The sequence below is a fragment of the Gallus gallus genome, chromosome 1, assembly GCF_016699485.2.
Source record: "Gallus gallus isolate bGalGal1 chromosome 1, bGalGal1.mat.broiler.GRCg7b, whole genome shotgun sequence".
NCBI classification, from domain to species: domain Eukaryota; kingdom Metazoa; phylum Chordata; class Aves; order Galliformes; family Phasianidae; genus Gallus; species Gallus gallus.
The window spans coordinates 58,879,392-58,896,692 of record NC_052532.1 but is presented as its reverse complement, the minus strand read 5'-3'; the positions used below and the strand labels follow the sequence as shown (position 1 = coordinate 58,896,692).

General features: G+C 38.4%; 1 protein-coding gene across 1 annotated transcript in view; it reads right to left on the bottom strand.

The window, feature by feature from the left end:
* PKP2 (plakophilin 2) overlaps positions 1-17,301 on the bottom strand; it is a 42,862-nt gene that overhangs the window by 12,232 nt on the left and 13,329 nt on the right. Inside the window, exons 4-6 of the mRNA XM_416362.6 lie at positions 15,499-15,637; positions 12,259-12,466; positions 6,458-6,635 (exon numbers count right to left, since the gene is read on the bottom strand). Coding sequence (XP_416362.6) covers positions 6,458-6,635; positions 12,259-12,466; positions 15,499-15,637 — 525 coding nt within the window. The remainder of the gene's footprint in view (positions 1-6,457; positions 6,636-12,258; positions 12,467-15,498; positions 15,638-17,301) is intronic.

Genomic DNA, 17,301 nt, shown 5'->3' with positions numbered 1-17,301 from the left:
GTTACCTGCAGAAAAAGACATGTAGAAAGGATGGGAAAGAGCATGTCTTCTGAAAAGTTCTATCAAATCCTTTTAATTCTCTGTCAAATGTTTCCTCATGCACCTCTGTGGAGATACTTGGGTTCTCCTAGCAGCGAACAGTTTCCCCACCCAGCTGAAAACACGGTCTCAGTGCAGTGCCTCGGTTACCCATATGCCTCCTGTTGCTCCTGCAGTGTTCAGCAGAGGAGACGTGAAGGGACAAAGAAGAGTTAAAAACACACTGCACTCTGCTGCTTCCCAGAGCATTCTTCTGGCTGATGGCACCTAGGCAGACAAAGCTGAAGCCACTAGAAACTGCTCAGTCTAAGCGAGGGAAATGCCAGATGCTCTCTGCTCATGCCTTCTGCTATTCTGCAGCAGTGGCTCAGGCTCTGCTGCACATGCTGTCTGTCTCCTCCAGATTCAAAAGAAGACTCTGCATGTCCTACTTTCTGCTCACATTTCTGTGCTTTCTGGTAACCTGAGTGCAACTTGAAAATGAATTATGAAAGCCATTTAAAAACCCTTGAAAAGCTAAGGACACTCTTCCTGCTTGACGTTTGGCTCAAAATAAGCTACTGATTATCAGGGAAGTAACAACACTTCATTTTGAGGTATAATTATTTTTACAACTGAACAGCCTCTGAATTATGGAATGTTGGAGTTATAAATCTTGGCCTCATTATTCTGGCCTCCTGCTGCTCTGTTGGCCAAAAGGCTGCATGCAGTATCACATTCCTGCTTTGTTTGAAATAACATTAAATCCAGCTCAGTGTTAGTATCTATCACAAAGAGGGTCATGTTCTTTAAATTATTTCAGGGAGCTTACTTTACCCCCTTATTTACCCACTGGAAAACACAACAGTTTAAAATGTTATTAATGACAAAGCCAGAAAGGCACAGCTTTAAACTTTCCCGTGGCTTATGATAATAAAACACACATGATATTTTCTACGTACTGCCAATGCAGTTTTGTCCCCTCCTCCTGGGAAGCACATATTTAGGTTAAGTGTTAATGCACTGTAATTACAGCTTTACTTTAGGTCATACTGTTAATAAGGTTCCTATTTATGAGTTCATTCATGCTCTTGTGGAATTATATATCACAGAATAAATATTCAGATTCCTCAATATGACAACACTTTGGAATTCAATTTTACCTACGTTTGTCACATGTGAGTCATGTCGTCCTTTCAACAGCTTATGGCTATGCTGACAGAAATGTACATGCTACAGCCCTTCTAGTGCATAGCACAAATAGTTTCTGAGGTGCACAGACTAAAAATACCATTAAAAGATAAGTGTGGAATTTCCCCTACGGAAGACCTTCAGCTGATATGGCACTTCATCTTGTCACAGCACAAAAATCACTGAACTTTAGACAACTATCATCATTCTGAATGGTAGTACAAGGAAAAACCATCACTCGTACTTGCTGTCTAGCATGGCTATGGGGTGGCACACAGCTTCACAGCTCAGGAAGCAGAGAAGAACGTAAAGCTGAGGCACTGCCCTGTTCTGCAAAGGAAATGAATCACTGAACTGCTTTGCTTGAGTTGCTGGCACTCAACTGTTTATACAGAGCTATCACTGTGCGTGTCTGCGCATGTGTGCATACATATATGGCCACTCTGTTCTCCACCTCCCTCTCTTTCCTTATTACCACATTGTGGACTGGGAAGAGCTCCTACTCTCCAAATTGTTCTATTACAGTTGGAATCACTTCACTTTACTTTGACTGGGGTCCGATTTGGTTTTCAGGATTGGGTAGCATCATATGGGAGTCAACGTCTAGAAAAAAAAAATCACTTTGAAACAATGGCAACAGTTTGCTTAGAAAACTGCAAAATTGACTTAATCTTGCCTTCCCAAGATTTGAGGCTCTTGACAATTGACAAATACCGCACCTCCCTCTGAGCTCAGGAGTTTGACTCTCCTGTTGTGGAGCTCCTGGAGGCGTTGAAATATCCATCACATGAGCAACTGGGCAGTTGCTATTCTGGGCTGGGCTGGCTGAGAACTGCAGCTCCTGGCAACCTCATGGTGAGATCCCAGGGTTACCTAGAAATCTTCAAGCTTGCTATGCAAGTTTGTTTTCCTTGCATTTCATTAGAGTATACTGAGACAAATACATTGTGGATAAAAAGAATCAGAGTCAAGATCAAGCATACTGTAGAAAACCTCTTTGCTACACAATTCCTGACACCTCTGCCTTGCATCAGTACTGTATAGTTGCGAATGTGCAACATGAGACAGGCTGCTGCTTGTAGGAATGCTCTCCTTTGAGTGACTTAGAACTTAAGTTTTGATATAATTTAGCTATTAAACATCTCTGACTTCTGGCATGCTTAAATATGCTAATCCTGGTGACATGCCCAAACTATACTGCATGCTGAAGTGGATGCATGTAACTATCTACAGGCCTTATTCATCTCACACCATGCGTGGTGTAACTGTATCTGTGACTGAAGCAGCCATTTTCCCGTGTTTCAGTGGCATTTTTGGAGGATCAGCTAGTTCCCTACTGGGAAATATTTTATGATCCAGGTGAGGTAAGTACAAAGAATTTTAACATAGTAAAATCAAACATGATTTTCACAGAAAGAGAATGACAACATGTTCAACTACATTGCAAATTGAACCAAATGAAAGGGATTTTCCCTTTAAGCCAGCACTGAGTCACACATGGGCAGACGTCAGAAGAGGTTTTTGCATTGCTGTGAATGATCCACACTACTGATATGAAGGCGGCTTTTGCTCCTGGGACTCATTCTGCCAAAACTGGTAATTTGAATTTAACTCAATTATGTGACAACAATCTCCTGAATTGCTTCATGATGTTTCTGAATTACTTCAGGAAATTGTATTCCCTTCACGCCTTACACAATTTAAAATTGCAACAGGGAAAGGAATCTATAGATTTACACAGTAACACAAGGCGCCAGGCTGCAAACTGCCTTCTGGAAATAACAAAATTCCTTTCAGGACCTGGGGGAGCAGACAGGCTAACGAATAGACACAGGAAGATAAGAATGGATGGAAATACACCTAAAGGAGTGGCAATGCTGTGCAAAAGGCCTTGCTTCAAAGACTTGTTATCATTAGTCCTTTGTTTTACAACTTCATTTAGAACCTTCCATTACAAGCTTGAGCTGCCATACACACTTTCAACCAATAGTAAGAGTTTTGGCCTTACTTATCTCTGATTAAATGAAACGAGATGATTATGCAGGCTCCTGGTCTAAAGTGCAATGATAGCCCTTCCTCAGTCTACAGCTTTCCAGTCTCTATGGGTCACTGTCAAAGGTAAAATAGAGCTGAGACAGACAACAGGACAAAAACAGCGATGAAAAATGAAGTGTTGTATCTTCCTGGGGAACCATGAGCAATGGTTAGCTGACTTTTCTGAAAATGGTTGTCTGAGAAGTTTTGAAGAATTAGAGTACATAGGGCCACAGGAAAGTCCAGTTACAGAGCAGTTTTAAAGGAGGACTCCAATGAAACGCAGCAGTTGTAACCATTAGTTCCAGCACCTAAAATAAAATGCTTTGCAGGAAGAAGTGCAACCTGTGAACATCAATTCTGGAAAGTTCAGTCTTTCAAGACAACACCCAGGATAACGTTCCCATCAGCAGCTTCAGCAGAATCATGTTCTGTCCCCAAGTAACAGAAATATCTTGCACTACAGAACTTTTGGAACAGATATTTCAAGGAAAAAACATAACAAGATCATTATCAGCATTCAAAGAATAATAGAAAGCCTTCTACTAAGCCTTCCTTTTAATTTGCAGGAAAAGTCATCCCAAACATTTGTATAATAATATTCAAAACCATATATCCAGCATGCTCTTGGCATCCTGCATTTTCAGACTTGGAGGAAGAATATGGAGGAGCAGGCTAAATATCTCCACTTAGCCAATCCATTCCTATTGGAACAAGTGACAGTACTATTACACAAAAAGCAGCAAGAGTTGTCTTGTCTGCAGTTTAATACACCAGTTTTACTTAATTGGCTTTTGTCAGACAACCAGAGAAGTCTTTTGATTTGCTTTACTCCACCTGCTCAGGGCACACTGAATTTTATCATATTTCAGGACTGAACAATACCATCATTTATTCTTAATATCACTGCTAATTTTTGTGCTGCTCACAGCTTCATTTTGATCTATAAAGTTTTGTGACCTACAGTTTCTATGAAACTGTCAGAAGCAAAGCTTTAGGACAAAAAGCAGATCTAGAGAATGGGATTTACAAATCCGTCCAACTCCTTATCAGCAAGTGAATGTACAGACCCAGGCAGCTGAAGTTTGAGATTCCACAATATGTCTTACAGTTACTGGTTAACAGAATGAGGAGTGTTCTGGTTGTTCACTCATTCCAGTGTTAGCGTCTGCAATATTATCTGCTAGATGTGGATTCCCTTCCCGTTCTGAAACGCTGTTAAAGGGAGCTTTAATTTACAAATTGGTAAGTATGTGGCACCCATGTCAGATGACAGTGTTAGATTTGGACTGTGGCTGACTGTCAGGCAATGGTTGCACGCAACTTTTTGAAAAGAAATTCTGGCATTCTTCTAAACCTAAGCACTGTACTATGCATAATGTATACACTTCAAAGTTCTATTTTTACTCTGTAATAGAAGCTGCAGGCTATAAACTTTACCAACATGCAGAACAAACATGTTAGTATTACAAAAGGGAAGACTAATTACAGATTTATACTCAGGCACATTAATCTACTCTTTAAACATCTTTATTAGTATCATCATTCCCTCAGTGCACAGGTTTGGTTTTTTTTTTTTAATTTTATTTTGTAATATGCTGTTCTTATAGATTTTGTGCAAATATATTATTTTTAAATAGTACATAAGTAAAAAATACTTCTAGTGGTACTCTGGGAATAAAGAGGAGCAAATTGATTCATATAAAAATCTTGGATTTCTGGTCTGTTCAAATATAAGACTCATTAAAATCTATTCACTGCTAGAAAGTATGCTGGCAATCCTACAGATCAACTTTACCTGTGAATTTTCAAGATCTTATTCTCTCAGTTACAATTCACAGTGCTTGAGCATTTAAAAATGACAAGGACTAGAACATGCACATCGTATTTATTTAAATAGCCAATGTATCTTTGGGCAAAGGTCAGTTTGAGAGACCTTCATTAAGGCTGTAGAACTATCTGCAGCTTTAGAGCAGCCGTACTCACTTCCTTTACAGAGTTAGGTACATTCAGAATCTACTTTTCTTTGATTTAAAATAACCCAGCTACTGTAACTCATTATTTGTCATATACCAAGTGGTGTCAAGTTGCTACTACAAGCTCAGAAAGAGTAATACCACATTAAAACTAAGAATAATTCTGTGATCCCAGATGCTGGTTTGTTGAGAAGAGACGGCTCTGGAGTTCAAAGTGGGAGCAGGTATAAAGTGGCATATCTAACCAGACTGGTTTGTGTACAAATGCAGCTCAAGCAAATTCATATGAAAAAAAAGATGATCTACTTCATTTCACAGACAACACCACTAGCCAGAGTGATTTTATTATGGGTAGTTAATGCTTCTCTGTATTTGTTTTTGAGCTATCAAAGAAAGATAAAAAGTTAATTATTACTTAAACCTGAAGTTATTTGGTAGTTGGTGGGCTGACAGAAAAAGATACCTTATTGATGAGTATTTTGTATCATTAACAATTCTTTTGTCCTCAGAAATCACTCATGAGTCAGACACAGGACTATTTACCCAGTACAAATTCGTACCTTACCAATACAATTACTCTGCTGCTGGAAATGTTAGCAGAACAGTTATGTACAAGGCAGAACCAGGCAGCTTCCCAAGCCTCTAAATTCTGAACTTAATTCCTCTTTACTAAAAAGAGTTTAAGACTTAGGCCATGTCTTCACTTATACCACTACTCATTAATTTTTTCAAACTATGTTCTTTCATGTAAACAAAAGACGCATACTTCTGATACAATTGCATTTACTTAAAGAGCAATGACTTTGAACTCACAAGAGACACAAAGGGCCATGCTTTAATAGGTTGTTATTTTTAAAGGCGTATCCCGTTTTAAAGATGTGACTTTTATACTTCTGTCAGTTAAGGGTGGGTCTACCTTAGTAGTCTTTTGTACTATCTTTATCTGTTCTAATCACTACCGTGTTCATGAGGCTGACTGCAATAGTAGATACACAAATGTAATTCTATTCATCCACCCCATGTCTGCAGCCTGGCCTTGATAGATCTGAACTTGTGCAAAAAGTTGATGTGGCTAATTTTGATTCAAAAATGGCTTTTTTTCTAACTTAGTTACTTATCAATCTGTATGCAAACTCTTCTCTTGGTGCCATCACAGTTCAAAGTAAGCAAGAAAATGCATGTGTGCAGGCCTGTTTTATCATCACCTTATTTTAGGTACCTGTGAACTGAGTGCTCACCTCAGGCATCCTGTGGCATTGTAGAAGATATCAGGGTCGGGTAAAACACTTGACTTGGGGTAATCTCGATCTGGCCAGCCAGAGCAAGGGATGAGAACAGCTTCTGTCAGGGTATGTAGGGCTTCTTTAACCAACAGGTGCTTCAGCTGGTCATTGGAAGACAAATTCCACAACAAACCTGCAATATCCAAAGTAAAATCAGAGTGGCAAAAGATTCCCCCAAAGTTTGAAAGACCTAATTTCTATCTTGAAGTTAATCAGTGAAAGAGCCTGTGTAGCTCTTGATATCCTCAAGAGGAGCAGAAGGATGTGATTAGAGTTCACCAGCTACCATGACACAACGCTGCACAACACCCTCCCACACATGATTGCACACTGCTCAGTCTTCAGAGTCTCCAGTGAGAACGTGGAGGCTTTTTTACTTCCTCTCATGGGATAAGTATTTTGGCATTCAGTCATACGTGGACTAAATTTATGTGCTCTTCCTTTATCTTCAGCTACTGCAATTAGCCATAGTGAGGATGTCTAAGAGGCTCTACAGTGTCAAAAAAAAAAAAAAAAAAAAAAAAAAGAATCTGAACTACACTGCAGAGTTTTTTTGTTCAAGTAGTATTTCTTGGATTGAACACTGTTAAAGTCTGAAGTGGGTGCCCATTGATCCATGTGTTTTCTCTCTAGCGATATGGAAAAAATGGGGAAAAAATAGTGAATGCACAAGGAGTTTGATTTCCTGTTTCCTCCCATTGAGCAGGTAAGTGACAGAGCTTTTGGACATACTGTCACATGCTTTCACGACTGGAGAGCATAGCACAAGTTTTACCTTAACACTGAAAAGAGAAATAAATAGCTCTGAAGGTTAACTATTGCACCACTTATTTATTTTGACCATGTCCCACAGCTGTATGAGGTTCACAAAGAAAGCTGTTCCTAACATAAAACTCCCCTCACGGAGGATGCAAATAGCTATCTGACACAAGATAATGTGTACGTACATTCATGGCAATGTACTGCAACTCTGGGTGTGAATTTCTCCTGAGCGACTGGCCTTTGATCCAAGAGGAAGTGGCACTGAAAAAGGATGTACTGATCTGTGTATTAGAGGCAGAACTCTATGTAGTCTAATGTCTGACTGAAAAGAACAGTCTTCCATTGCTCTGCACGCACATTGCCAATTTGCAGCTATCTCAATCACCAAAGTAACACAAATGAAACAGGTTAAGAACTTCCAATGCCCGTGATCATTTACACGTTTCCAGGGAGGAATTAATCCCTATTAGATGCCTGGCAGACTGGCTGCACTTTCAAATACCATCAAAATGCTGGAGAATAAACTTAAAAAGGGAGTAGATGTTGAGGCACAAACAGTGACCTTACAGGTCTTTGGGAATCTGCTGGAAGATGGGAGATGCCCATTACGACGTTTCTCGAATGCTTGACAGCAAATTTCCCCATAGAGGGGAAAAATTAAGCTTAATCACTGGTTGGCTGTTACTGTCCACATATTTGTCACTAAACAAATGATTAAATAACACTGCACACTTTGTTTACTTACAGTGTGCAAACACTGAAACAAATATCCAATATAATATTGTAAAATTGATTAGCTCTGCTTCTGTTCTGTTCCAACAGATGAAAAGTCTTTTTAAAGTAGTCTTCCCCTAGACATGCATTTCTGCTTTTCACTTACAAAGGCATTCATTGTTTCCCCCGCTTGCTGCTCTAAGTTCCACAGACCTCCTCCTCTAAACACTGGCAAAGTATTAGTGAACGTTCCTTTCATCAGCTCACAACAAAAAATGTTTCTTTTGTATCTCCTTACATTTTGAATTTAATTACAGCTATTGTGAGCAATAGTAAAATCAAAACAAAACCCAGCCAGAAGCAGCCCATTCGTTCTTCTGGGATCAGGTCTCCAACCTCTGAATTAGGGGATAAAAGGAAGAATGTACTTTCCTGAGGGATAAGCAAGGCTTACAGGAAATCATACACGCAGTCCAAGGGCATTGGTGAGGGAAGCATGTTAAGACAGAACGGCACAAATGTGTAGGCACAAGGACAGAATATCATATTAGAAGGAACAAGTGCATTCTGAATTATAGATGGATACCTAGAATAGAGGTCAGAATTGTCAGAACAGAATCAGAATATTGCTTACATTGTAAATTTTCTGACAAATCCTGTCTTTGCCCGCAGGCCCTGTCTCACTGAGGTCAGAAGGATTCTCTCAGCGGCATTCTGGTTTTGAACAGATCTGTTCACTTTTAAAAATATCTTTAAAAGTGGGCTCTTTTCTTGCAGCTATATGCTGTAATGTATTTATAGTGGCATATTTTTCCTTTAGACGGTTATTTGGGAAAATGGGTGGGGTATACTTTGAAATTTATTTTTCTTTTTATGACAGATCTGTTTGCGCAGTAATCTTCCCTGCAGAAAGAATTTTCTTTCATTTCTTAGATTTACGCTGCATGATAACAAGATCAAGAGGTTAGGTACTCCCTAGAGGCTCATCTGGCTTACCTTCACAAGTTGATCTTTTTTTGTTCATGCCCCAACCATTTTCCTTTCTGATCCTCAGTGTGCTCACTAAACACTAAAAAATGCCATTCCTCTCTTGGCTCCTGCACTGTCTCAAAGTGACATCTTCTCTCATTGCTCAGGAGTAACCTCATTCCTTTCGTAAAAGATATGCAAGAAGTTTGTACGTCAAACAACAGACAAAGCCTATGGCTCCTTTACTTCAGTTGTATCGATGACTTTAAGAAACTAGAAAACCCAGTCAATGCAATCTTGTGGAAGCCTCATTCTCCCTAAGAATAAAGCACAGAATTTGCATGGAGAAACCTGGTGGCTCTTTTCTGCACATAGGCCTTAGGTAAACTAGTCCATGGCAATTTTCAGACCACTGTCATAAGCACAAAGCCACTTCAGTGTGTATACTAGTTTGGTGCCTTTTGTGCACTCTCCTGGGATGCACAGACTGAGTGGCAAGACACAGCACTTGCTATAATCAGCATTTACCCCCATACATTTTCACCGCTTCCAGTCTTTTCACATAACAGCTACATGATTATGCTCAGGCTGTTTACTTCAGCCTAAGAGTTAGCTTGGACCAGCATTTCTGATGTTCCCATGGGAGCATACACAAAATGAAGAGAAGCTGCAGGTTTATATGTATGGTGGAGTCAACACAAAGGAGTCACATTTTTGATCTTGAGAGATCACACTTTTCTGATATTCCTGGGGCTTCTTAGTTCTTCTCTTTATATTGAAAGAGAAAGCAAGAGGAAAAGCCAGGCCAGAAGAAAACACAGGCCTTCAAAATATTCTTTGAGATATACTATACATGATATAGCTTACTATTGGGCAGAGGTACATTGGTATCAACTCTGCTACTAATTACCTGCTGATCTTAAAGATAAGCTGCTAAGGCTGAGATGTATTTTCTCATGTGCAGAAGTATAAGATCATATTTCTCACTGGTAATGATTACTGTTTGAGAAAACTTTTCTATCATGGACACAAAAATCTTATCTCCAGAAAATTCTTTATTATCAGGTGAAATGTTTTGGTACCAGGCTTCCCACACAGTAGTGGAAACAGAAAACTGTCATCTGCTGAGTGTAGATATCTTTATTAATACTCTTTATTAATGAGTATTGCATGCTTTCTATCTTTGTACAGGAGTCTCTCACAGGAGTCTAGCATGTTATGATCAGGTACCAAGATCATTTTACTGATCACTTACTGGATAAGACATTCAGCTAGTTATCATATCACATTTTTGGAAGTCTAATTTACAGGCAACTAATAAGTATGATGTGGAAAGACAGGTAGGCTTCTCCCGTTGAATAATCTGCATCAACCTTTTCCTGGAAGCATATAGTTATAATACTGCCATGCAATTGCGTGCATAACTATGATATTCTTCTAGTCCCAAGGGAAGATAAAGACAATGAAAAAGGCAGAACAAAATTTGTAGGTGAGTTACCAACTATCCAAGGAAACTGCTGTTCAGTGGGGTTTACCCACTCAGAGGTTTGCACTGGACTTGGAAAAGCCTTAGGACGTAGCCCTCAGATGACAGTAATTCCAATGTTTCTTAAATATCACTGTACATGCCAAGAGCATCTGGAAGTATATCAACTTTAGTAAGCACATGATTAACAGAGATTGCCTACTTGCAGTCTGCAGCCTGCTCCTTGCCTGTCTTCAAGAGCTGGGAATGAAATGTGACTGGAGGCAACTAATGTTGCTTCTCAGAGAAAATCATTCAGCAAAGCTGCCCTCCAAACAGTGGTCTCCTTGCAGCTTGCTATGGAGCCAGAAGAATTTCCCAAGCAATGACAGAAAATCTGCTGTAGTGCCATTTTCACCAAGAAACTCAGCGTACTTCTTCCTGACTGCACATTTCATCTTGAACACAGTACAATGTTTCTCCTGTCTTTTATTTTTAAAGCCATGCTTTGCACCTCATAGGCATGAAATTACATCAGGATGTTTTGCCCTATGATTGCTAAAACAACCTGCTCAATACCGTTCAAATATTTTGTTGGTGTCTCAAATGCTTCGTACATGAATCTCATGCTCAATGACAGCAGTAATTGCAAAAAAAAAAAAAAAAAAGGTACCTCTCCATCCATTTTCACACGGATGAAGGGAAAGACAGAAACATTCACAGTACCTATATCCATACAAGTCCTCCCGCAAGAACAGTCAGAAGTCCTATAAGAAATGATGAAATGGCAAGCAAGAAATGAGCAAAGCTTTCTGGTCACTGTGTCATCTTTTTCACTGCTCCCCTCTCTGGTGTGTAAATGCACAGAAAGACAATGCACTATGCAATAAACTATTTAATGACCCAATTCTGTATGTGATGAACGTGAAAAACTGTGAGACATTTCAAAGATGCAAAGCGATAGAGCAGAGCCAAAAGAGCCAACAATACAAAACTTTGTTCTACAGCTTAGGGAGCACAGTTCAAATACTTAAAAGAATGCAGAATTACAGAAGGTCTCAACATGCCTTTGCTTCAAGGCTTGACACCTTCTGTATCTTTTTAAGCTCTGTTATTTTAATAGATTCTGTTCCTGTTGCCTTTAAAGAACACTTAAAGTAAATCTCCATTCATTTATTCATTATGTTTTCTTACAGTTATATAATATAAGCCAGTTCTTTCCTTGCTTACTAACTAAAATGAATGTGGGTCACAAGTAGCTGATTTCCTCCAAACAGGAGGGCAGGGATGAAGGAGTGGGCATTTCTTAACCGGTTGCTGTGAAGCCAACAGGGCAGTAATTGCAGTTTTCTTGTAAGATGTGGTAACCATGTCCCCCCAGCATTCCTAATGCTACACTGATGTACAAAAAATGTAATATGGGGTTTCTGCTCCAAACAGCTCTTCCTCCAAAATCTCAATGGGCCATACTCATTTTTAACGATTCCTCATGGAAACAGGAGCCAAAATGATGAGGGTATAACCCTCACAGAAACTGATTTATAAATGTAGGTCACTCCACTGATTGTGTCCTATTATTTTTACAATCAAATGGTTGTAAAGCAATTCTCTCTTGCACACAAAGGAAGCATGGTGTTCCTGTAGTAGTGTTTCCTCGTCACCCATCTGAGAAAATAGACTCTGGGGTACAAACAGCTACAAGTGAGTGAGTTTAAAGAAGGAAGCAGTCCAACTGCATTCTATACCCAATGCTTGACAGTTCTGGGGGACAGATCCAACACAGATTCCAGAAAGGAACTCCCAGAACCACAGAGAGGGCTAATCTGCTTTAGAGGGCAAACACTACCTGTTATTTGCTTTTTAGTTTCTACATCCTTGGTATATCGGAGTAAACGGAGCAAGACAGGGATCCCTTTCTGCTCTGATACTTCCAGTTTGTTGTCATTGTCTTCAAACACCAAGTTTCTCAAAGCACCACACACTGCTCGCTGAATATCCTCGTTCTGAACATCAAGAAGCTGTATAAGTTTGGGGATACCACCAAGTGAGAAAACCTGTGAAGGAAAGAAAACAGCAGAGAATGGTTAGATAATGATAATGACGAATTCCACTCCATCTCTCCCTTGCCAAAAGTTTAAGCATTGTCGCAGGGTCTTTTTTTTTTTTCATTTTCTCATTTGAAAACTTAAAGCACAGAGCATTAATCACTTGGGCATGATGTTAACCTCTGGGCTTTTGTATGACTCATAGTTAAATCCACAACTAAGGGAGGTGTCACATTTTAGTAATTAATGAAAGAGAATGAAACTAAATCACTTCCAGCTCTGCCACAGATTTGACTTTCTGACAAGACATTCAACTGCTCTGTATTTTAGCTTCTGTGTTGGTGAGATGGGTATTCGAGATTTAACTCTGGAACATTCATAAACTGATTTGAGATTTCTGGATGTAATGCATTCCTGATGTGCCAAATTGTTTTTTTTGTGTGTGTGTTTTTTTCTTTTCCTCAGCAGTCAGACTGGTGGGAAAATAATATTTTTCCCTGTCAACTTCTGTGCATGTGGTGAATATATATTAAGTAAGAATGCATTTTACTTAGTACTTATCTGTGGCATACTGAGAATAGTAAACTTCGAAATGTAGACAATTAAACATTGTAAGCTAGTCAACTACTGAATCCCACATGTAACAAAGACTACTCTTCAGTGTCTAATTTTTAGAAAATGGGGTTTTGGCCCTAAATGAATGAAGAATTAAGATGTTATTTTACAGCATCTATAAGGAGGAAACAAATAGTTTCCAAGTTCTACATGTTGTAGCAAATGATAAATTCAGCATGAGCTGTGATGTGGTATAAGCAAGCCTTGGCTCATTTAGGAATGAGTTTACTATAGAAAATACCTTACTTTCATGTAAAATTAAGGACTGCTTCATCCAGCATCTAAAAATGCCATGTGGTTTTGTGGACAAACACATACTTGTGTAGAACCGACAGCATGTGAAAGACTCAGAAACCTAACACAACTGTTTTGAGCAGTCCAGAGCTTAGTGATAAGATGAATTCAGTATGACTGACAGGTTTTGGGAACCAGAAGAAATGAACTGCAACAAGGCCTTTTGATCTTCATGCCCTAACAAACTACACTGAATGTCTACTTTTCCCCTGATTCTGTTGTACAAAAGGCACAGTTTCTTGCTACAGCATTGTTGACAGAATCTATTTTGCCTTCATCCAACAATCATCTGTGTTCTAATAGAAATAAATACAGAAATCTGTATCTAAAGGTAAATGGAGCATAAAATACTCTGAAGGCACGTCGACCCATTTTATTTCAGTAGAGAAGCCTGTTTGACACAAGGTTTTTTGACCTTAGGGTTTTGTTCGCTTGTTTGTTTTTTAATGTAAAGATTTATGCAGACTTTCTGTTGGTAGTTTGAAGTTTAGGTGAGTTGTAGCTCTTACAAGATAAGTGGTGTTATTTGTACCTCATGTGTGGACGAGAATTTACGAAAGTTATTGACTGACCTGTCTTATTCTCTGGTAGACAAAGTCCACTAAAAGACCACAGGTTCAAAAGCAAAAATAAATAAATAAAAATAAAAAATGCCACTAGACTTACAAACTATAAGGTAACAGGAAACAAAGCATTAGGAGAGAGAGAAAAAAAACTCATGCTGAATGTGGAAACAAGATAAAGTGAACAAGAAAAGGTCTGATGGGCACCAAATACAAAGCTCAGCCAGAATATGTGAGACAGACAGCAAACCCAAAGAGGACTTCAGGCTCACTGACACAGTCTGACTTTTTTAACTCATCCAGTTGATTTTCAGGGAAGCTGCTTTGGAGAGTTTTGAATGATAAATCACCTTCAAACATTCAGTTCTGAAGCTCTGTCCTAAAACTGAAGTTAAAGCTGCTAATTACACGTGTTTTTTCTTCCGAAACAGTTTGACCTACTGTGAAGCAAACTATGTTTACCAAAGGACTGAGGGATATTTGGCTGTCACTGAACCGGACTGCATATACATAAATACAGAGTTAAGGCTGAGATTACATATAAGTAATACTGGGCAAATTAGAAAACAAAGCAATTGTAAAAAATGTTTTTAAATTGTTAAAATAAACAACCATCATACACATTAATGTGCAGAACTTTCAGGCAAGAGAACCAGGATTCTGCTCAACAGTGAAATTTAAAGAAGAATATTTCTAATATGCCCTTTCAAAATCTTCTAAGAGACCAGTATGATTAATCTATACTATATTAATGTATTTGTGCAGCCCTAGAACAAACCCCTAACAAAACCTAGAAAACCCCTGATGGTCTGGCTAATCCACAGACTGTTTTAATACATTTTGTGGTCCTAGCAAACACTGAAGCTTGGATAATTTTGCACTGTACTCACAGAGTTACCATTTCTGGGATATTTCTGCAGCAATGGAGCAAGCATACCAGTGAGACATAGGAGCAATCATACCAATAAGAAGTTCAGGCTCCAAGACTTACAAAGGCTGAAAGAATTATTCTTATTTACTCCACACATACACACACAAAAATAAAATAAAAAATAAAATAAAAAAAATCAGACACCTAGCAGTCTTGAAAAATTATTATAAAAGGGACAGAAAAATAGACATTTTTCTCCATATCCATCAAGATAAGATAGAAACTAATGAACTTAGTTTGCAAAGGGAGATTTAATTATGCTTTATGAATAACTGGTGTGGATAGTAAATCTCCTTGACTGTCTCAGGGAGCTTGTGGTAACCTTTTTTAAAAAGTTGGTCATAAACATCTGCAGTTGCAAATGGTTTGGATGAATTATTGATGTCTCTTCTTACTCTACATTTCCACATTTCCTATCACAAAATGTTGAAGACCAAACTTTTGCTAGCATAGACCTGCACTACTCTACTGATTACTCTATTGATTTAAAGAATCTGTAGCAAAAAGCATCAGCATATTTTCGGGAAAATATTCAACATCAATATCCTGCAGTGTTTCTTGGAATGCTTTTTCTCGTGTTGGTACAGTACAGTTGTTTGCTCTACCCGACTAAAACTTGCATACAAACAGTCACTTACTTTTCTTCTGGCTTCTGCTTTCTGGAAGCATTCATGCTGTATGAAAGTCACTGCAGCAAGTATCCTAGGTGTTGACTGTGTATTTTCACTCTTCAGTATGCTCACTGCACGCTCTAGAGTCATCTCCATTTCTGGGCTCCTTAAAAGTACAATTAGAGAAAATACAGTGAAGAAAGACCAGAAAAATCATTATTTAGCCTGTGAACTACCTTGTAACAGCAGGCTATTCATACCTCTTAATTAGCATTTCTTAGAAATTTGTTTCCTTACCAATATTGTAAATGTTTTAGGAGATACTGATACTCTGGGGAACAACCAAATCACAAACTGAATTATTGCAGCAATGAGACATTCTGGACAAAACAAATCATGCTTGAAATTATAAAAACAATATGGAAACATGAGCAGGTGGAAGGACTAATCAAGGAGGGCTAAAGCTGAATTGCAGCGTGACTTTTACTTTTGTGAAGATGTCTTGATGCTTTTCACAGCAACGTGATTATATTTTTTTCTATTTGTTTTCATGCCTTTCTTCAGATTTTCACATCTCAGTCTATATATATGCAGAGCTCAGTCCCTGACTTTTTTCAAATGTGCAGAAGTTGCTTTAGTTTAAAACAGATGGCCAAAGACTTTTTCAAGCAGAAGGAAATAAAACCACTCATTAAATTAAGTAAGTACATCACATCTGGTAGGATTAAAAATATGCATGTCCATTTTCTTCTTAATTGCCAATGTGTTAGCTTCAGTAACTATTATGTTAGACAACCATATCAAAATTGGAAAGAAGTCACCACTCCCCTTTCCTTCCTAGTAAAGGAAACAAAACAATTAACGGCACAGTCAGGTGCATTAGTCCTGAGATAGGCAAGATTTACTTCTGGTTTCAAACGCTCCCCACTCAGAAGGAAATAAAAATAACTATATATATATACATACATACTTTTTTTAAATCAAAACATTTTATAGAACCAGATCAGAGACTATCCAGACAGGGCCAACTAGGCATTTTATGAATCATGGTGAAGGTAACAATTTTCATAATAATCATTTCAGTAAGTACATCTAAAATTAGAGATTGTGATACAATTAACCTCTGTGGTAAAACAAGTGTTTGGAAAACAAATCTGCTTAAAAGAAAAAAAAAATCAACCTGACTAAGAGGAGGTGTTAAATAATAAATCATGCTCAGAAATGTTTTAACACAAAGAAAAGAAACGCTCCTATAGCATATGTTTATGGACTGCACCAGGAGTTACTGGGTTCTTCATCTCTGTTTATCTCAGTGACAGACTAGCAGGAGTGAAAACCTGGAAGCATAGGCTTGACCAGAACAAGTGGTGGAGGGGTAAGGTAGGGAAGCAGAACTCCTGTAGGCAGAAATCACAAAGAACTTTCTCACAGACAGTCTTCCTACAAATGCATTGAATCAGACCAAGATACTTATGATGAAATTATGAGCTCTGAGACAAAAAAAAAAAAAAAAAAAAAAAAAAAAAAAAAAAAAAAAAGCAAATAATTGTGTTTGATTTCTTTTCCTCCATCTACCAATCACAGGGCAGAACACAATTAGTATGGCTACGAGAACAATAAAGAGATGAAGAACAATTTTGTACCTGTTCCAAATGAAATTGTATTCTAGCACCCTGAGGTTTTTACTTGCCTTTACATTTCCATTTAGTATAAATCATGTTATTTTCGTCCTCCTCTCTGCTGGTGTTTTGAGCAAATATGTTGCCTATACAGATGCTGAGCACATGACATGTGCAAGACAAATATGAAATGAAGGGGACAGTATGTTGA